This window comes from Euleptes europaea, chromosome 3 (assembly GCF_029931775.1).
Source record: "Euleptes europaea isolate rEulEur1 chromosome 3, rEulEur1.hap1, whole genome shotgun sequence".
Classification (NCBI taxonomy): Eukaryota; Metazoa; Chordata; class Lepidosauria; order Squamata; family Sphaerodactylidae; genus Euleptes; species Euleptes europaea.
In genome coordinates this window covers 123,681,451-123,702,252 of record NC_079314.1, presented here as the reverse complement: position 1 = coordinate 123,702,252, position 20,802 = coordinate 123,681,451, and the positions used below count along the sequence as shown (strand labels likewise).

General features: G+C 49.5%; 1 protein-coding gene across 1 annotated transcript in view; it reads right to left on the bottom strand.

Moving 5' to 3' along the window:
- Positions 1–20,802, bottom strand: part of SHANK3 (SH3 and multiple ankyrin repeat domains 3) — a 348,499-nt gene that overhangs the window by 210,895 nt on the left and 116,802 nt on the right. The window contains exon 9 of the mRNA XM_056846670.1: positions 17,954–18,020. Within this exon, the coding sequence (XP_056702648.1) occupies positions 17,954–18,020 (67 nt within the window). The remainder of the gene's footprint in view (positions 1–17,953; positions 18,021–20,802) is intronic.

Sequence of the window (20,802 nt, the reverse complement as noted above, 5' to 3'; positions counted from 1 at the left end):
TGTTCTTATGTAAGGGTCCAATTCACAAGTTCACAAGTTCACAAGGTTGGAAGAGACCACAAGGGCCATCCACAAGCACTCCTGACATATGGCCATCCAGCCTCTGCTTAAAGACCTCCAAAGACAGGGAATCCACCACCCTCCGAGGCAGCACATTCCACCGTCAAACTGCCCTTACCGTCAGAAACTTCTTCCTAATGTTTAGGTGGAATCGCTTTTCTATTAGTTTAAATCCATCACTCCGTGTCCTAGTCTCTGGAGCAACAGAGAACAAGCTAGTTCCCTCATCAACATGACATCCCTTCAAATATTTAAACATGGCTATCATGTCTCCCCTCAACCTTCTCTTCTCCAAACTAAACAAACCCAGCCCCCCAAGTCTCTCCTCATAGGGCATGGATTCCAGACCTCTGACCATTCTGGTCGCCCTCCTCTGGACACACTCCAACTTGTCAACGTCCTTCTTAAATTGTGGAGCCCAAAACTGGACACAGTATTCCAAGTGAGGTCTGACCAATGCAGAATACAGTGGTAGTATTACTTCCCTTGATCTAGACACAATACTCCTATTGATGCATCCCAGAATTGCATTGGCCTTCTTAGCCGCCATATCACACTGTTGACTCATGTTCCGTTTGTGGTCCACTAAGACTCCCAGATCTCTTTCACATGTACTGTTGTCAAGCTGACTACCTCCCATCCTGTACCTGTACCTTATGTTGGCTGTTACCGCCCTTGTATTCCCAGTGATGTATTAAGAGTTTGAAAACGTTATAAAAATACTGTTCGCTCTTTCTATGTATTCCCACCAATGTATTAAGAGTTTGAAAACGTTGTAAAAAATACTGTTCGCACTTTGTTTTGGCCCCTTTAGCTGTGAAGACGTCTTCCAACCATTTATAAGCTGTGGTATCCAAAAACCCTTTTAAAGCGATGTTTTTTACAACATTTTCAAACTCTTAATACATCGCTGGGAATTCAAAGTGCGGTAACCCCCGTTGTTTCTGCCTAGGTGAAGTACCTTACACTTCTCCCTATTGAATTCCAGTTTATTGCTTATGGCCCAGCTCTCCAGTCTATTGAGGTTACTCTGAACTCTGACCCTGTCCTCTGGGGTATTAACTACCCCTCCCAACTTGGTGTCATCTGCAAATTTGATTAGCATATCCTCTATTCCATCATCCAAGTCATTTATAAAAATATTAAATAGTACCGGTCCCAGGACAGACCCCTGTGGCACCCCACTAGTCACTCCTCTCCAGGATGAAGTTGTGCCATTAATGATCACCCTTTGGGTTTGGTTGGTCAACCAATTACCAATCCACCTAACAGTAGCAGTGTCCAGCCCACATTTCACTAGCTCTGTTTCAAGAAGATCATGGGGGACTTTATCAAAGGCTTTACTGAAATCAAGAGGCTTTACTGAAATTCAGTATAAGGCAGGTTCATGTGCATGCATAGAGTGCTCTCACCTCTGTGGGGTAACCACCACCAGACTCCACCCATCTGGGTTTAGTGACAGATAAAAGCCCCTTCTTAAAAAATAAGCCACGCAGTCCATCCAACCAGCCCTCAAGAGTCAAGCGAAGCAGCCAAGGCAGGAGCAGGGCCTGGCCGGTGTCTTTCCATCTCCCGCTGGCAGTGCTCAGTTCAGCCCCCCAGGCCCCTGTGCCTCATGAAGCTGCCTTAGACTGAATCAGACCCTTGATCCATCAAAGTCAGTTTTGTCCTCCTGGCTGTGCGGCCCCTTGATGGAAGGAATGAGCACCCCCCAGTGGATTGGGTTGCCAATCTCCAGGTACTAGCTGGAGATCTCCCGCTATTACAACTGATCTCCAGCCGACAGAGATCAGTTCCCCTGGAGAAAATGGCCGCTTTGGCAATTGGACTGCATGGCATTGAAGCCCCTCCCTCCTCAGGCTCTGCCCCCAAAACCTCCCACTGGTGGCGAAGAGGGGCCAGGCAACCCAACCAATGGAGGGCCCTGCAGGCGGCATGCACATCAAGAGGCGGCAGTTTGGGCTGGCGATCAATGAGGCAAGTGAGGTGATCATTACTCTCCCACCATTACAGGCCACATTGGGGAACGGCTGAATTGCATTGGCCCCATCGCAGGCAGGTTGTCAAGAGAACCATGTGCAGCTTCCGGCAAGCAAACGGCTCGCTCTGGCCCCTCTGGAGGGAGCAGGAGCCAAGCAGCTGCAATGTCACAGCAGTGGCAGATGAGAGCTCTTGGTAGACATAACACTGAACATGAGTCAGCAGTGTGATGCGGTAGCTAAAAAGGCAAATGCGATCTTGGGCTGTATCAACAGAGGTATAGTGTCCAGATCACGTGAAGTGATGGTATGAGGAAAGGTTGAAGGAGTTGGGTATGTTTAGCCTGAATATAACCATCTTCAAGTACTTGAAGGGCTGTCACATAGAGGAGGGTGCCGAGTTGTTTTCTGTTGCCCCAGAAGGTCGAACCAGAAGGTTAAAATTAAATGCAGATTCTGGAAGGGCTTCCACAAACGGAAAGCCAGCGTGGTGTAGTGTTTAAGAGCAGTGGACTCTAATCTGGAGAACTGGGTTTGATTCCCCACTCCACCACATGAAGCCAGCTGGGTGACCTTGGGCTAGTCACATCTGTCTCTGAGCTGTCTCAACCCAACCTACCTCACAGGGTGTCTGTTGTGGGGAGGGGAAGGGAAGGGGATTGTAAGCCGGTTCGATTCTTCCTTAAGTGGTAGAGAAAGTCGGCATATAAAAACCAACTTCTACTTCTACCTGGGATACCTTGAATCAGCAGTGAGGAGCCTAGAAAGCCCAGCAGAGGGTGCCCCAGAGAGCCACTGGGCCTTTGCGTTCCTAACAGACACTTAGGGCCATCAGAGCGGGTGCTGGATGGTGGGAAAACCCAGTGATGCAGGGTGACCTCAGGAAGCCCCAAGGGCGGTCTCCTCCCAAGGGAACTGGCCGTCTGTCTGCAGAGCTCTTTTGGATGAGAGGCCCTCCCCAGATACATTTCCACAGCCCCAACGTTTTCAGGCAGTGCCTCCCTTGGGTAGGGATATAAATGTTCCCTGAAGAGACGGCATAGAAATCCTCGGCTGCTTCTGCTGTCTGCCTTTCCCTGGTGGTTAGAGGCTTATTTCCCATTACAGCTTTCGTGCTGCTTTAGGACTTGGGCTGGGATTGTCATGTAGTCTATGGTTTTGTGAGGAGCCTTGTAGAGAGTGGGAAATGAGATGCAAATATTTTATTGAGCTCTCTCAACCCCACCTGTCTCACAGGGTGTTTGTTGTGGGGAGGGGAAGGGAAGGGGATTGTGTTGACATGTAAGACTGCACATGGCAAGCAGACAGAAAAGATCTAAGTGACAGCCAGGTGATTGGTGATGTCACATGACAGCTCAATGACTGAGCAAAAAAAACTGGCTTGCACTGGACTGAGCTAGATGGTCCTGGAGACAAGGCAGCCAACTGCTGATCGGCTGGGAGACTATGCCAGTTATGTATATAAGTGTAACATATATGTATTTGGTTGTGGGTTGAGAGAAGTGGATGCTTTGCGAAGCACTTTGACACTGTGAAATAAAATAGCACTTTTGTATACGTGCTGACTCTGCGGTATTCACTCGAATCTGGGGTGTCTGATACTTCTTCCAAACACCAACAAAAACCAAGGTTTGATTCTTCCTTAAGTGGTAGAGAAAGTTGGCATATAAAAACCAACTCTTCTTCTTTTCCCTACCAACTCATGCTGCAGTCTTACAGCGCAGCTCAGTTGGGAAAGGGAAACAGGGTTCCGGGCTGTGGGGCTCCCTGCCAAAATCGTGGTGGTGCTTCTGTGCAAGCTGAACAAAGAAAAAAAGGAAAATAGGGTGGGGGCAACGGCAGCGCCAATTGCAGCGGGAAGAACGTGTGCAGCAGCAGTGGGGGCTTGTGGACAGGCCCTCTTAATACTGCCCTGGTTCCCAGGTAGTTTCCAGGCCCAGCTGATAGCACGAGTTCTGCTCCACAAAGCCTTAAATGGTCTGAACCCAGAGTATTTGAAAGGACAGTTTAAGATGGGTGTGCAAAAAGGATCTCGGGGTCTTAGTAGACCAAACATTGAACATGAGTCAGCAGTGTGATGCGGTAGCTAAAAAGGCAAATGTGATCTTGGGCTGCATCGACAGAAGTATGGTGTCTAGATCACGTGAAGTGATGGTATCAATTTACTCTGCTGTGGTTAGACCTCACCTAGAGTATTGTGTTCAGTTTTGGGCACCACAATTTAAGAAGGATGTAGACAAGCTGGAACAGGTCCAGAGGAGGGCAACAAGGATGGTGAGGGGTCTGGAGACCAAGTCCTATGAGGAAAGGTTGAAGGAGCTGGATATGTTTAGCCTGCAGAGGAGAAGTCTGAGGGGGGGACAGCCCTACAGGTCTTCAAGTACCTGTAGGGCTGTCATATAGAGGATGGTGCCGAGTTGTTTTCTGTTGCCCCAGAAGGTTGAACCAGAACCAACGGGTTGAAATTAAATCCAAAGAGTTTCCGTCTAGACATTAGGAAGATTTTTCTAACACTTAGAGCGGTTCCTCGGTGGAACAGGCTTCCTCGGGAGGTGGTGAGCTCTCCTTCCCTGGAGGTTTTGAAGCAGAGGCTAGATGGCCACCTGTCAACAATGATGAGTCTATGACCATAGGCAGATCGTGAGAGGGAAGGCATCTTGGCCATCTTCTGGGCATGGAGTAGGGGTCACTGGGGGTGTAAATGTAAATGTTTATTGATACGGCACCAGCCAGACAACAATAAATATAAGGTCACTGGGGGTGTGGGGGGATGAGGTAGTTGTGAATTTCCTGCATTGTGCAGGGGGTTGAACTAGATGATCTTGGTGGTCCCTTCCAACTCTATGAATATTGGGGGGGGGCTCATGATGGGGCTCTGGCCATCCAGAAGGTAGCCAGAAGCCTCTGTAACAAGGGCCTTTGTGGTTGTGGCCACTGCAGCACGGAGGGAAATCCTTCTTGTCAGCTCCTTTTTTATATATTTCAGAAAATCAGTCAGTTCTTTTACTATTATTGTCGCTGTTGTTGTGATAGTAAAAATTATGCAGGGAGGTTTTGGGCTGTAATCTTGACCTATTTCTTTAGCGGCTGCCAGCTTAATTTGTATGTGGATATTCCAGTGTTTTATGATTGATGTTTTAATTACGTTTGGCATTTTTATGTTCTTTTAAAAAATGTATTCTATGTGCAAGTCCTCATGAGAGCCCTTCGTGTTAGTTGGTGGGATAATAAATGTTAGAAAAAAAGAAAGATCTGAAACAATCATTTTGCATTATGATGGATCACCCAAGTTGCCGTGAAAACAGCGCTCAGTATGGTGGGCCCATGAATCCAGTTCACCTTCTGAAACTCCAAAGGTGAAAACGGAAGTTTCCAAAGTCCAAATTCTTTACTGGCTTTGGGTCAATATTTATGGTTCCGCTAAGGTAGCATCCAGTAGGAAACTGCGAAGATGGGGCTGTTCCTACTTATGCGGCCATGTTTTCTACATATTATTTTATACTAAGAGAGTCAGCGTGGTGTGGTGGTTAAGAGCGGTGGTTTGGAGAGGTGGACTCTGATCTGGAGAACTGAGTTTGATTCCCCACTCCTCCACATGAGCGGCGGAGGCTAAACTGGAGAACCGGGTTGGTTTCCCTGCTCCTCCACATGAAGCCAGCTGAGTGACCTTGGGCCAGTCACAGCTCTCTCAGCCCCACCTACCTCACAGGGTGTCTGTTGTGGGGAGGGGAAGGGAAGGTGAGTGTAAGCCGGTTTGAATCTCCCTTAAGTGATAGACAAAGTCGGCATATAAAAACCAACTCTTCTTCTTCTTCTTCTTCTTCTTCTTCTTCTTCTTCTTCTTCTTCTTCTTCTTCTTCTGACATCTCTCCACACGCCTGTTTCAAATGTAGTCTCACTGCATCTTGGATTTTGTGGGCTACAGCAGACTGCAAGCTCAGCAATTTCACTGAGTCATAGGGTTTGTAGTCAAGGGAAGACCGTCAAATGTATGGCGCAGTCACACTATTACTGAAGTGTGCCCACACCTCAGTCTCCAGAGTGTGTATATAAAGTTGTTTAAACAAGAGCAGGGGAAAGCTCATGAACTTTCTACAATCCTTGGCAGCCTTTGGGTTGGAGCCAATGGATTGAATGCAGAATTTGCAGTGGGAGGGGCCCACCACCAAGGCCTTGTGTTGAACGAGCCAGAGGTAAAGGCTCAGCTAGTGGCACCCGAAAGGCTCCGCTTGGCAATGAAGGAGGGCGAAAGTTATCCCAATTTTCAAAAAAGGGAGGAGGGATGACCCAGGAAACTATAGGCCAATCAGTTTGACCCCTTTTTACAGTAAGCTTTTGTCCCTCTCTCATGATACCAGAACACGGGGGTCATCTGCTGAAGCTGGAGGGGGAGATTCAAAACAGATAAAAGGAAGTATTTCTTCACACAATGCATAGTTAAAGTGTGGAACTCCCTGCCCCAGTATGTGGTGATGGCTGCCAACTTGGAAGGCTTTAAGAGGGGAGTGGACATGTTCATGGAGGATGAGGCTATGGCTTATGAGGCTGGCCAGTTTTTCAACGGACTGGAGTCCTCCTGTCTGAGTAGACAGTACTAACTTTGATGGACCAAGGGTTGGATTCAGTAGAAGGCAGCTTCATGTGTTCACTCTGGGGAGGGGTGGTTAATAAATGGTTTAATACCTGACTACACGGGACATTCCAAGATGGCGGAGAGCTCTCTGAGGCAGATGGGGGCTGGGTTGCTCCATCTCTGAGCCAAGAGGCAGCAGCAAGGCAGCTGAGCTCCGGTGGCCAGCTGTTCCTGGCAGCTGGCCCAACTACAGTCAGGAGGCTGGCGGCCCTGCCCATCTGCTGGCCATCCCTCCCTCCCCAGCTATGCCCCCACGCTTGCGTTCAAAGGAACGGGAGATCATCTGGGGGTGGAGGCCTTTCAACAGTCTTCCTGGGGAGCATCTGGGTTGTCCAACCTCAAAGGTATGGAGGCATGAATGTGCGCCTGCTTGGAGCATTACACCCTTCCTCAGGAAGGAATCATAGAGTTGGAAGGGGCCATAGAGGCCATCTTGTCCAACCCCCTGCTTAATGCAGGATCAGCCTAGAGCCTCCCTGACAAGTGTTCATCCAGCCTCTGCTTGAAGACTGCCAGTGAGGGGGAGCTCACCACCTCCCTAGGCAGCTGATTCCACTGCTGAACTACTCTTACTGGAGGGGGGGGAATCCTAATATCCAGCTGGTACCTTTCTGCCCATAATTTAAACCCATTATTGCGAGTCCTATCCTCTGCTGCCAACAGGAGCAACTCCCTGCCCTCCTCTAAGTGACAGCCCTTCAAATACTTCAAGAGAACAATGAAGTCCCCCCTCAACCTCCTCTTCTTCTCTAGACCAGTGGTCGGCAAACCGCGGCTCGTGAGCCACATGCGGCTCTTTGGCCCCTTGAGTGCGGCTCTGGAAAGCGCCCTCCTCCTCCTCCTCCCCCCTTTCCCTCCCCTCACAGCGCGGCCGAGTTTTGCACGCGGCGCTCGAGGGCTGGTGGCGTCAAGGTGGGCGGCGGCAGCCAATCAGCAGGCGGGATTTTTTGCGCTGGTTTTGGCTGGCGGAGGAGGCCGAGGCCGAGGCGCTGAGGACGGGCGGACGGCACCCCGGCCGGGGAGGAAAGGAAGGAAGGAGCCCAGGCGGTGGCGAGGAGGACGAGGATGTGGGGGACCGGTGGGTGAAGCCATGTTTGATTCATTTGTACTCTAGACACATTTTCCCCATCCAGATTCTCAAAACTCTGGGGTGGTGGTGGTGGTTATTAGCCATTTATGAATGGGAGGTTTTGCCTTGGATTTGCCACTCAGATGCACATTTCCCCCATCCAGATTCTCAAAACTCAACAATAAGCCCCCCTGCAGAGTTTTGAGAATGCAGATGGGGAAAATGTGCATCTAGAGAGCGGCAAATCCAAGGCAAAACCTCCCGTGCATGAATGGTTGTTAAAAGGCGTTTTGGCTCTCAAAAGAAATCTCAATCGTTGTACTGTTGATATTTGGCTCTGTTGACTAATGAGTTTGCCGACCACTGCTCTAGACTGAACATTCCCAGCTCCCTCAGCCTTTCCTCATAGGGCTTGGTCTCCAGGCCCCTGATCATCCTTGTAGCTCTCCTCTGCACCCACTCAATTTTGTCCCCATCCTTTTTGAAGGGAGGCCTCCAGAACTGCACACAAGCTCCAGGTGCGGCCTGACCAATGCAGTGTACAGTGGAACTATGACATCTTGTGACTTGGATGTTATGCCTCTGTTGATGCACCCCAAAATCACATTAGCTTTTTTTGTCGCTGCATCACACCGCCTGCTCATTCATGGGGGGGGGGGAGCCCAAAATGTGACACTTCACTAGAACTCCCTGTGTGACGCCCCACTGGGGTAGCCATTACCAGGGACTAGAACCAGAAGTACCAAACAGATGCAGATGTGGAGATAGCCCCTAGCCCAAAGGGCAGTTGCTCCTCCTCTACTGCCACATGCAAGAACCACATGCCCCCTCCACCCAGAATCAAGAACACCAGGGTAGGGGCCATGGCTCAGTTGTAGCGCATCTGCACGGCATGCAAAAGGTCCCAGGTTCAATCCCTGGCATCTCCAGTTCAAAGGAACAGGTTAGAGGTGATGGGAAAGATGAGACCCTGGAGAGCAGCTGCCGGTCTGAGTAAATAACAGATTGAAATTAAATCAGAACGGGTTGAAATTAAATCAAATGAGTTTCTGTCTAGACATCAGGAAGAACAGTTAGAGCAGTTCCCCAGTGGAACAGGCTTCCTTGGGAGGTGGTAAGCTCTCCTTCTCTGGAGGTTTTTAAGCAGAGGCTAGATGGCCATGAACACATGAAACTGCCTTATACTGAATCAGACCCCGGGTCCATCGAAGTCAGTAATGTCTACTCAGACAGGCAGCAGCTCTCCAGGGTCTCGGGCTTAGGTCTTTCACATCACCTACTTGCCTAGTCCCTGTAACTGGAGATGCTGGGGATTGAACCTAGGAGCTTCTGCATGCCAAGCATAGGCTCTACCACTGAGCCAGAGCACCTCCCCATCTGCCATCTAGGCAGACCATAAGAGGGAGGGCATTTTGGCCATCTTCTGGGCATGGAGTGTAGGTCACAGGGTGTGTGTGTGGGAGGGAGGGAGTTGTGAATTTCCTGCATTGTGCCAGGGGTTGGACTAGATGACCCCGGTGGTCCATTCCAACTCTATGATTCTACAAGACTGACGGTGATGGTCCGATGTTCTGATTCTGTACAAGGCAGCTTCGTGCGTATGTGTTTTACGTAATGCCATCATGAATGCAGCGGCCAGCCCCAGAACTCTGTGCTAGGAAACAGGAGAAAAGGCAGCTGACTTTCGAAGACAGCCAGCGGATTGATTCTCTCAAGACCGAAGCCGCTCCAAGCCCTGAGCAGATCCAGGCCAAGGGTGAGCGGCAGCTGGAATGGAGCCGCTAATTACTGATGCGAGGCAAAAGCGCCGCCAGAGCGCAAGGTCAGGGTTGGGGGGGGGTGTTTCAAAACACTCTGGCAGGAAGCTCCGCAACGCCAAATCCAGGGGTGGAAGGGGAAGAGAGCGCAGCTCAAGCGGGAGCGAGGGCATTTCTTGAAATCAGGAGCAGCAATTAGACGAGCCAGCCATGGAAAGCAGGGGAAGTTTTGCCACCAAAGCTACTGTCGGTTGCTGAAGCTGAGAATAAGATCAACCACAGCCAGCTGGGCCAAATGCAAGAATCAGAGCACAGGCTGGGCGGCTGACCTTGAACCGTCACCAACAGAGGCATCACATCCAAACTGCAAGATGTCATAGTTCCGCTGTACACTGCATTGGTCAGGCCACACCTGGATGTGGGCAGAATCGAGCGGGTACAGAGGAGAGCGACGAGGATGACCAGGGGCCAGGAGACCAAGAAGCCCTGCGAGGAAAGGCTGAGGGAGCTGGGAAAGTTTAGTCTGGAGAAGAGGAGGCTGAGGGGGGACAGGATTGCTCTCTTGAAGTATTTGATGGGCTGTCAGAGGAGGGCAGGGAGCTGATCCTGTTAGCAACAGAGGATAGGACCCGCAATAATGGGTTTAAATTGTGGGTGGAAAGGTACCAGCTGGACATTAAGGAAGAAAACTTTACAGTACGAGTTGTTTGACAGTGGAATCGGCTGCCTAGGGAGGTGGTGAGCTCCCCCTCACTGGCAGTCTTTAAGCAGAGGCTGGTCAAGCACTTGTCAGGGATGCTCTAGGCTGATCCTGAATTAAGCAGGGGGTTGGATGAGATGGCCTGCCTGGCCCCTCCCAACTTTGTGATTCTAACACAGCTAAGCGCACAGTCGAAGGAGGAGGCCGCTTGCCGAAAAGTCAGCAGTGTGATGCGGCAGCTAAAAAGGCAAATGCAATCTTTGGGCTGTATCAACAGAAGTACAGTGTCCAGATCACGTGATGTGATGGTATTGCTTTGCTCTGCTCTGGTTAGACCTCGCCTAGAGTACTGTGTTCAGTTTTGGGCACCACAATTTAAGAGGGATGTAGACAAGCTAGAACATGTCCAGAGGAGGGCAACAAAGATGATGAGGGGTCTGGAGACCAAGTCCTATAATAGAATCATAGAGTTGGAAGAGACAACCAGGGTCATCTAGTCCAACCCCCTGCACAATGCAGGAAATTCACAACTACCTTCACCCCACACACCCCCAGTGACCCCCTACTCCATGCCCAGAAGATGGCCAAGATGCCCTCCCTCGCATGATCTGCCAAAGGTCGCAGAATCAGCATTGATGACAGATGGCCAGCTAGCCTCTTCTTAAAAACCACCAGGGAAGGAGAGCGAACCACCTCCCGAGGAAGCCTGTTCCACTGAGGAACTGCTCTAACTGTTAGAAAGTTCTTCCTAATGTCTGGGTGGAAACTCTTTGGATTTAATTTCAACCCTTTGGTTCTGGTCTGACCTTCTGGGGCAACAGAAAACAACTTGGCACCATCCTCTATATGACAGTCCTTCAAGTACTTGAAGATGGTTATCATATCCCCTCTCAGTCTTCTCCTCTGCAGGGTAAACATACCCAGCTCCATCAGCCTTTCCTCATAGGACTTATAGCATCTCCAGTTAAAGGGACTAGGCAAGTAGGTTCTTGCAGGGCTTTGGTGCCTCTGCCCAGGTGGCCCTCTCTGCCCAGGCCAGCCCAGTCAGTGGGGCTCTGGGCTTCTTTGCTGCAGCCCCCACGCTGGGGAGGAGGGAGGTGTGACTCCCCTCTGCATTGCTGGCATTTCACAGAGCAGGCAGAAGGTGCTCTTCCCCTGGGCTTTTAAGATCTGATGAAAGTGTGGCTGCTCAGAACAGGTCCTTAGTAACTTGTGACGTTCTGGCCTTTGGGTCTGAGGCCATCTTGTAACTGTTTTATTCTCTTGCGCCCCCTGGCACCTTTGGAGGCAGGGTATTATGTTTTTTTAAGGAATCCAGCATGCTGATGTCAGCCAGCGCCGGGATTCTTCTACCAGTGGCCACGGCCAAGTGGGGAGAACCGGTTGTCCAGAGACAATCAAAACCTTGGAGAGGATTATTAGTGAGACGCATTTGCCAGTTGTGCGACCAGGCCTCTCTCCAACCCGGTTCTCAGGCACAGTGTGCTTCCTGAGCTGGAAAGCGGGTAGCGAGAAGAAGAAGAAGAAGAGTTGGTTTTTATACGCTGACTTTCTCTACCACTTAAGGAAGAATCAAACCGGCTTACAATCACCTTCCCTTCCCCTCCCCACAACAGACACCCAGTGAGGTGGGTGGGGCTGAGAAAGTGTGACTGACCCAAGGTCACCTAGCTGGCTTCGTGTGGAGGAGTAAGAAAACCAACCCAGTTCACCAGATTAGAGTCTGCCGCTCGTGTGGAGGAGTGGAGAATCAAACCTGGTTCTCCAGATCAGAATCCACCGCTCCTCCACTGAGTCTACCGCTCCAAACCACCGCTTTTAACCACTACACCACGCTGGCTCTTCTGTCAGCTCTACCTGCTACTCCAGCCAGCCCCACTCTTGGGAAACAAAAACTCACCACCATCCTGTGCACGTGTGTGACTCACAAGGGAGCCCAAAGGCCAAGAGTCGGCAAGGCTCCGTGGGTGCCTGACATTGTTTCTTGCTGCCTCCTGGCACACGTAGGGAGAGGGGACCCTGTCATGCCTACTTGGAGATGCCCACCAGAGGCAGGTCCAAGCACGGCACCAAGAACGGTGCCCAGAGGGGCGATCACCCTCGCCTGACCTATCCTTTTTTTAAAAAAATAATTTTTAAATTATTTTTCCAAAATTATTAATCACATAGTTTAACAATAACATAAACAGTCAAAAGTAAAAACAAATAGGTAACATTGTTAAAAATATTTATATATAATCAAGAGTTGTTGACTTCCCCTACACCTCCCTTCATCTTGTGATAAATTAGTAATTTCCTTTGCACAAAATCCTAATCCTGATACTATTGTTAATATTTATTGATCTCTTTGACATTTATATTTTTCAAAGAAAAAAAAGATTAATAGTTAATAATATCATATAAAGGAAAGAAAAAAGAAAAAAGGAAATAAGAATAAAAGGAAGAAGAAGAGAAATAGTAAATTGGTATAATAAAAAGCATTTGATTATTTCCATTAAAAATTAATTATTTTGTAAGTCCTCCATTTCTCCCTAACACTCATTTAATACATATTGTTTTTCTAGTAAATTGCTATCATATATAGTTCTATTTCCATTATAACCAATCCTTTTAACCAGTTCCTTTTTGATCTTATCCAGAAGAGACACTAGACTCTTTTAAATTAGTCCCTTTGTCCGGAATTTCCAGCATTTCTTTCTTTTCCACATTAGCAGTAATAGTCGAAGAGCATCCTTGGAGATTGTTGGTAAAGTCTCTTCTGCAGATAGATAATTTCCATAGTAAATCCATGTTGCAATATCTTTCATCCCAAATTCAAAGAAAAAGATCCTGACAGCCCCAGTTTTTCTGCTCATTAAGTCCTCCAAGCAGGTGTTGAAAGGTTCATCAAGCAGATTAAAGAGACAGAGGTCAAAATCACATTCAACTCCATTGTTGTCAGATGGGCTATTGCAGATTGTTTATTGTAATTCCTCGTTTCCTTTGCAGGGTTCATCTGTTCTTCATCTCTCTTGTCAACTAGAGGGCCCTCTAGTATCTCCTCTGATCCCATTGTGATAATTTGGGTTTTTATGTCTTTAAGATCGTCTGCGATAATGTCCAGTTTTTGATTAATGAATTGAAATGAAATGTTTATCAAAGCAGAGAGTTGTTCCATCTGTGTAATCAGATATTCCATGGTTGCTACTTCTGAAAATTCCTGTTGAAACTCAGTTAATAAAATCCAGGCAAATTCCAGCGTAGTAAATAACAAGGAGGTGCTGCAGGAATCAGTAGTAGACCTTCCGTCTTCTTTGTGGTCAGGAACTTGGGAAATATTTGCCAGTTACACACTAATACCACACTTCCGATTCCAAGTTCTCTGGCTCTCTCGCGATGATAGATTGTTTCGGGGAAGAACGTGGCAGGAAGGCTTTTAGTTAGAAAGGCTACTCTTTGGGGTGGGGGAGATTTCAACTCCTCCCTCCCCTTTATACGTAGTAGTTCCTGATTGGCAACTAAAGCGTCTTTCAAAAATCTTAGTTGTTATGTCTTCCCACTGATCAAATTGATAAGATTCCTTCCAGGTTATCAGATCTTTTCTTGTTTTTAAAGAGTCATTTAAACATTGAGTGGGGAGATACGGATTCGACAAATGTATTTAGCAGTCTCCTGGGACTTCCAGATCCAGGTAAAACAAAGGAGTTCTTTTAAACTTACTCAGATTTTAGGAGAGTAGGTATTCTTGCTTCTGTATAGTTGCTAGATGGTAATAGATAGGGGAGAGCGAAGCCTAAATTCCAAAGAGATGTCTGCGGCGATTTATTACCCCGCAAGCTGGTGTAAAACTCAGAGAGTTCAGGAGTCAAACCGCTCTTCATCGGCTGCAGGAGATTTCCTGATACCCGTTCCACTATTTAGGAATCGGGAGGGGTGCGTTGACACCCCTATTTAAGACGTTTCTTGGTTCCCCCTCCGGGAGCCCCCAGGGAGACGAGTGCTTCGCTCAGCTGCCCTAGTGGAAGTCCCTCGCCTGACCTATCCTGAGGTCAGCCAGGGAAGCTCTGCTCGGCGTGCCTGTAACCAGAGCGGAGAGAACTGAGCCAGCAGAGGCCCTGAGGCTGTGCCCCAAAATGCCAAAGAATGCTGGTTGTTGTCAGGGAGAAAGACATGAAGCGGATTCATCTGGGCAAGCATCTTTCCACCCTTCTGTGAAGAAGTCTGCGGGGGCCATTTCCCTCCGTTGCTTTTTGTGATTGCTAGCAGGGTCAGCCCGATGAGGGCCGAAAACCACTGGCCAAACCCGTTTCGGCCCCAAGGCCTTCATCAGTGGTCTATCAAGTTGATTCTGTTATGCACACTTGCAATGTAAGGTCAGCCCGGTCCAGAAAGAAATAGTTAGACTGCGCTCCTCAGATGTGCACTTTTACAATTCAAAATATATTTTAATAAAATCCGATATCATAGGCACAGAGTGTATTTGGAATACATCTCTAAATACATACCTGGGATGTTACAAAATCATTTTATCTGTTGATTTATGTATATGTGTTCCTAATATGTTTTATTAGGCAGGTGGTTTTAGATTATCAACCTTGTGTTCATTGCCATATGGGCTTGTTTTTAATATCGGCACATGCACTTTATAAGAAATATATTTCATAGTTTGAGTTCTTTTCCATCCAAACTCTGGGTACCCAAAATATTGTCGAAGGCTTTCACGGTCAGAGTTCATTGGTTCTTGTAGGTTATCCGGGCTGTGTGACCGTGGTCTTGGTATTTTCTTTCCTGATGTTTCGCCAGCAGCTGTGGCAGGCATCTTCAGAGGAGTAACACTGAAGGACAGTGTCTCTGGGTACCCAACTTTGTTTTTAGGTTGGGTCTTTTTCACCCCCACTGTTTTGCTCAAGGGAAGGAGCTGCCAGGAGAAGAGGCATTTTGGCTTTCCATCTTGAAGGCCAGGAGAAGAGGCATTTTGGCTTTCCATCCTGAAGCCAGGAGAAGAGGCATTTTGGCTTTCCATCTTGAAGGTGGCTCTGGAGAGGCTACCTAGCTCCCCTTCACCCACAGGTGAAGCTGCCTTCTACTGAGAGCCTTGGTCCATCCAGGCTAGTATTGTCTACTCAGACTGGCAGAAGCTCTCCAGAATCTCAGGCAGATGAAGGTGTTTCCTATTTCCTGTGACCTGATCCTTTCAACTGGAGATGCTGGGGATTGAACCTGGGACCTTCTGCATGTCAAGCAAAGGCTCTTCCACTGAGCCATGGCCCCTCATTTCTGATCCTTCTGGCTCTGCCGCCTGTCTTTTCTTGACCTTCCAACTATCCGGGGGGAGGTACCCGGGCCATGCCACAACACAGCCCTGCCACCCTGCTCTGCCAGCTGGGTAGTCGACAGGAGCTTGGCTCTTCCACCACCCCACTTCCTCGTGTTCAGACCATTCCTGTGCCAACTCCTGAGGCCTGCAGAGGCTGGCCATCTGGGCCTGCTGGACTCCTGCTCCTTTCCCGGTGCTATCTGACCCACTTGGAGTAAGAGCCACGTTTGACAAAGTCAGCCCTTCCATCTTTAACTGATCTCATGCCTCCAGAGGTCCGTACCTTTGTCCCCCCAAGAAAAGAGACAGTGTGTCTTGGTAGTGGAATAATCTGACCTAGGGTTGCCAACCTCCAGGTACTAGCTGGAGATCTCCTGCTATTACAGCTGATCTCCAGCTGATAGAGATCAGTTCCCCTGGAGAAAATGGCCGCTTTGGCAATTGGGCTCTATGGCATTGAAGTTCCTCCCCTCCCTAAACCCCACCCATCTCAGACTCCGCCCCCAAAACCTCCCGCTGGTAGCAAAGAGGGACCTGGAAACCCTAATCGGACCATTTCCATTAAGGAAATCTCCCTCCCATTTGCAAATGGACTGGCTTGCTTTCTCTCTGCGATTCTGACCCTAATTGTGTGTGTAAGAGGCAGCCACCTTTCCATCTGGCAGGACCGATGCCTCCAGTCCTGACAAGAGACCCTGGAAGTGGCCCCCACCCATGGGAGCCAAACTAGACACGGCAGTGTTCCCTGAGCCCATCATAGGGACACCTCCACCATCTTAGGGATGAAATCGCCCATTGAGAAAAGCTGCAGGGGCCCTGATCCTGCTGGAGACTACAGCATGGGGAAGGGTTCCTCTCGGCCCCCCTCCATGCACACACACTATTTTCAGAAGCCCAAATGCAGAGGGGGGGAGGTGCACCCTTGAAATGGCCCATGGGGGGAGGAAGGAGCCCCTCTCCCATGCCACTGCCCCAATCAGGATTGCCCCCCACCCATGGGTTGTAAACAGAGGCAGTTTCATCCCTAAAATGGCAGAGGTGTCCCCATGATGGATTCATGGATGATGACAGGACCTAGTCTGGCTTTGAGGATGTGGGAAGAATCCGACTGGATCAGAGCCAAGGACCATCTGGTCCAGCTCTTGTTTCTCATCCCTTCAGGAAGGCTCCACCCATAGCCGACAGCCATCCCGCCTCTGCTGGGAGACCTCCAGAGAGGGAGAGTCCACCATCCCCCTGCGGAGGAGGTGCTTCCAGTGTCAAACCTCCCTCACCGTTAGGGAGTTTCTCCTCACGTTCTACTGAAATGTACTTAAAAACATAAGAACATAAGAAAGGCCCTGCTGGATCAGACCCAGGCCCATCAAGTCCAGCAGTCTGTTCACACCGTGGCTAGCAAGGTGCCTCTAGGAAGCCCACAAACAAGACAACTGCAGCAGCACCATCCTGCCTGTGTTCCAAAGCACCTAATATAACAGGCATGCTCCTCTGATATTAGAGAGAATAAGTATGGATCATGACTAGGATCAATTTTTACTAGTAGCCATGGATAGCCCTCTCCTCTATGAACATGTCCACTCCACTCTTAAAGCCTTCCAAGTTGGCAGCCATCACCACATCCTGGGGCAGGGAGTTCCACAATTTAACTATGAGTTGTGTGATGAAATACTTCCTTTTATCTGTTTTGAATGTCTCACGCTTCAGCAGATGACCCCACATTCTGGTATTATGAGAGAGGAAGAAAAGCTTCTCATTCTCCACTCTCTCCATACCATGCATCATTTTATAGACCTCTATCATGTCTCCCCTCAACTGCCTTCTTTCCAAGCTAAACAGCCCTAAGCGCTTTAATCGCTACTCACAGGGCAGTTGCTCTATCCCCCTGGTCATTTTGGTTGCTCTTTTCTGCACCTTCTCAAGCTCTGCAATATCCTTTTTTTTTTTTTTTTGGTGTGGTGACCAGAACTGTACACAGTATTCCAAGTGTGGTCTCACCATAGAAGAAAAAGAAGAAGAGTTGGTTTTTACATGCCGACTTTCTCTACCACTTAAGGAAGAATCAAACTGGCATACAGTCACCTTCCCTTCTCCTCCCCACATCAGACACCCTGTGAGAGAGGTGGGGCTAATCGAGCTGTGACTAGTCCAAGGTCACCCAGCAGGCTTCATATGGAGGAGAGGGGAAACCAACCCAGTTCTCCAGATTAGCCTCCGCTGCTCCAAACCACCGCTCTTAACCACTATACCATGCTGGCTCTCATAGATTTGTACAAGGGCAGTATGAGAGCAGCAGTTTTATTCTCTCTTCCTTCCATGCTTGGGTTGCCCTTGGGACCCCAAGGGGGGGAGACACTGCCCTCTCCCCTGAGACTGCCCTTCTCTCACTCCCCCCCCAATTCTTCAAATATTCTCCACTATGCAGGGCGATAAAATTGGAAAGGACAAAAGGACCAACTCACCAACATCGGACTCTTTGTGAGTTTTGATGATTTCGGCCAGTTCAAAATTCCCGGCAATGATGGCCACCTGAAACAAGAGGGACAGGACAGAGGCTGACCACGGCACGTGGCTCTTTGGTAATCAACATGATCCGTGTGCAATGTTCTTTATGTCATTCAACCTCACAACAGCCCTGTGCAGTAGGACACTAATATCCCCCTTTTACAGATGGAGTAGTAGTAGAAGAAAAATTAGTTTATACATGCCAACTTTCTCTACTGCTTAAGGAAGAATCAAACCAGCTTACAATCTCCTTCCCTTCCCCTCCCCACGACAGACACCCTGTGTGGGAGGTGGGGCTGAGAGAGCTGTGACTAGCCCAAGGTCACCCAGCTGGCTTCATGAGTAGAAGTGGGGAAACAAATCCAGTTCACCAGATTAGCCTCCGCCGCTCATGTGGAGGAGTGGGGAATCGAACCCGGTTCTCCAGATCAGACTCCACCACTCCAAACCACTGCTCTTAACCACTGCACCAAGGTTGAAGGGAGACTGGCCTGCAGCTCCAGTGTCACCCTTTCCAGTCCCCTACAGCAATCTTCGGGTGGGGTGGGGGGTCTCTGCACATGCCTGACCTACCCAAACTCTACACCTCCTTTCTCTCCTTGTGGTTACTGAACTGTGCTGATCTGGGGGGGGGGGGGCGGGTCTAGGAGCATTTCTGGAAGGTTGGTTTGGTGTTATTAAACCACGTCACATTTGTGCACTGGAAGGAATGACCCCCTAAGGGTGTGCAAAGGACCTTTCATCACTCTGCAAGAGACTGCGGAATAAATATGAAAGGCAGAGCCAGCCAGTTGGCAAAGACGTCTTTTCCGGAGATGGACACAGAGTCCCATGTCTGCTAAAAGAAAGGCACCGCAGGAGGCTTTCCCACGTGGCCACAGGTGGTACCAAATGACACCACTGTCCTGTTCAGACCGAATTCCCAAGGCCCTTCTTTCAATGGTAAAACCTTGAAGGGCAACACACATGGATAGTGACTCGTTACAGTGTGGTGTAGTGGGTTAAGAGTGCTGGTTTGGAGCGCTGGAGTCTGATCTGGAGAACCAGGTTTGATTCCCCACTCCTAAACGTGAGCGGAGGACGTTAATCTGGTGAACCAGGTTGGTTTCCCACTCCTCCACAGATAGCCATCTGGGTGACCTTGGGCTAGTCACAGCTTAGAGCTCTCTCAGCCCCACCTACCTCACAGGGTGTCTGTTGTGGGGAGGGGAAGGGAAGGTGACTGTGAGCCGGTTTGAGTCTCCCTTAAGTGATGGAGAAAGTTGACATATAAAAACCTCCTCCTCCTCTTCCTCTTCCTCTTCTTCTTCCTGGGCTCTGCACAAAAGACAGGCCGCACGGCTGCAACCAGCCAGCCAGACTATTAGGAATAAGGAGTAGAATGTTACTTCAGGAAGACTCAGAGCTCCAGCAGATGAGACAAGGGACCCCTTGGCCCCCTCCATAAAGCGCGAACGGTCAGAAGCTGCAGCCTCAGTTTTCCTCAGGGCTATGCAGGGAAGCAAGAGGGAGACTGGGCCTCCACCTTGAGAAGGGCTCCCTGCTCTGTCACCAGCAATCTTTTTTAAAATGCTAATAGCAGAATGGTAGGGCCGGCCCTAACCCCAACCCCTGACCTGGATAGCCCCAGGCTAGCCTGATCTCATAGAATCATAGAACCACAGACTTGGAAGGGACCACCGGGTCATCTAGTCCAACCCCCTGCACAATGCAGGAAATTCTTTGGGCATGAAGCTCAGTGGGTGACACGGGGCCAGGGAAAGGACTGTGGCTCAGTGGTAGAGCATCTGCTTGGCATGCAAGAAGGTCCCTAGTTCAATCCCCAGTAGGTGATGTGAAAAGTGCCTGAGACCCTGGAGAGCCACTGCCAGTCTGAGTAGACAATACTGACTTTGATGGGCCAAGGGTCTGGTTCAGAATAAGGCAGTTTCATGTGTCCATGTGTACCTCACTGGGTTGTACTCGGAATAACGCGGGCCTGAGTTCCCGAGAAGCCGCCACTACAAACCCGATGCACGATTCATATGCTCATCACGATCCCTTCCTGGCAGGGCCATCTACACTTCTGCAAGGGCCCCCTAGATCTAAATCTTTCTTCTCTCTGGAGGTTTCTCGTGCGACAGGAGAGGAGATTCATAATTGCCTGCGATGGCGTACAGCCGTAGCCAATCTAAGATGTGGCGGCCTGATCTCGAGTATGAAATGGATGCAGAAGAGCGTGAAATGTGGCTGTCTAAATGGAGGCTAAGAAAATGGCACATCTCACATTAGCAGGCTGGGGCTGGGGGGGGGGCATCCTAAGCATCAGCCAGGCTCAGAAGGGGAACTGTCAAAAGACCAAGTCAGTCTCTGGAGCTACAGCTAAGATGCTTGGAAGGAACAGGATGGAATGGTTCTCCAGGTAAAACTGGCCAGAGCTCTTGGGGAGGGGTTTTGCAGCTTGGCTGTTCCCGCCAAGCCTTGCTGGACTGTCTGCTGAAGCTTTCCTGCCCCTGGCCAGGACCACAGCCTGACTGCTGGAGAGCAGGGCCTGGAGAGCAGGGGGAGGGGTGATAGATCAGCAGCTGAGGATCTGCTGGGCATGCGGAAAGACCCAGGTTCAATCCCCGGCATCTCCAGTTAAAGGGACTAGGAAAGTCGGTGATGCCTGAGACCCTGGAGAGCTGCTGCCGGTCTGAGTAGACACTACTGACTTTGATGGACCAAGGGTCCAATTCAGAAGAAGGCAGCTTCATGTGTTAATATGACATCGGGACCACACCCAGATGTGCTCTGGCCACCTCCCCCCCACAACCCCAGTGACCCC